The 1,095-nt window shown below is 52.7% G+C and overlaps 1 protein-coding gene across 1 annotated transcript in view; it reads right to left on the minus strand.

Annotated features, from left to right (window-relative positions):
* CPNE8 (copine 8) overlaps nt 1-634 on the minus strand; it is a 406,483-nt gene extending 405,849 nt beyond the window's left edge. Inside the window, exon 1 of the mRNA XM_075345128.1 lies at nt 426-634. Within this exon, the coding sequence (XP_075201243.1) occupies nt 426-553 (128 nt within the window). The 5' untranslated portion in view covers nt 554-634. The remainder of the gene's footprint in view (nt 1-425) is intronic.
* Nucleotides 635-1,095: the final 461 nt, after the last annotated feature.

Consider the following 1,095-nt stretch of genomic DNA (forward strand, 5'->3'; position numbering starts at 1 on the left):
CTGTTGTCCCCACACTTCCCCTGACCCCACACACATCTATATGATATACACACACAGTATGTCTATGTGGTCTGTTGTCCCCACACTTCCCCTGGCCCCGCACACATCTATATGATATACACACACAGTATGTCTATGTGGTCTGTTGTCCCCACATTTCCCCTGGCCCCACACACATCTATATTATATATACACTCCCACACACATACATATACATACCCACCCCCCCAGTCAGCTGCTGATAGTATGTCTATGTGGTCTGTAGTCCCCACACTTCCCCTGGCCCCGCACACATCTATATGTATGTAACACATGACAGGAACTCTCCGCCAGTCCCGGGAACGCTCCCAACTGTCAGCAGCTAAACTTTCCGGGAGCAGGAGAACATAGCAGCATGAGTAAACCTAGGAAAAGATTCTCCTTACCTGCACGAAATGGTTAACTCCACTTTGGTAGCTGGGATGCTGGCGCTGAAGGGGTTAAAGTCCCCCAGAGAAGCCGTATTCCTAAAGCCGAAATCCATTTCGACCCCCAGTTTATCCGGTCCGAACATGGGGAGAAGCGGAGAGTTTGTGGAAGATCCTGAGGTGCGGAGGGAGAGCGGCAGCACTGAGCACTGGCTCCTGCCAGCAGCAGGCTCCACACTGAGGGGGAGGGGAGGAGGCGGGCACCGGCCAGACAGGCACTCGGCTGTGCCCTCCTCGTGTGCAGGAATTCCCGTCCACCACACAGCGTTATGTCAGCCCGGCCCGTGCTGGACGTCTGCCTCCAGTCCCTGAGGCCGCAGGAGGCTTCTGTAGAAAGCTGGGCACGACGCTCGCACCTTGGCTTCTTACATTTCTGTTTCTCACAAGTTTAATAGTGAACATAAACTATGGCGATAATACAGCGCAATGACTGAGGAGCCCGGGAATACAGTGAGAAGATTACAACTGGCACAAAAGTGGGCATCAAAGTGGGCACTGAATGTTTAGAGGGTAAATACGGCTGTGCCACTGATATCACACCATATGTATGACTATCCGCTCAGTGGGTTCTGGGCATGAAAGCTACCCGCAAAGTGGGTAAGCCGCCACCGTCCATTAAGGGATAAAT

Source organism: Anomaloglossus baeobatrachus, chromosome 4, assembly GCF_048569485.1.
Source record: "Anomaloglossus baeobatrachus isolate aAnoBae1 chromosome 4, aAnoBae1.hap1, whole genome shotgun sequence".
Classification (NCBI taxonomy): domain Eukaryota; kingdom Metazoa; phylum Chordata; class Amphibia; order Anura; family Aromobatidae; genus Anomaloglossus; species Anomaloglossus baeobatrachus.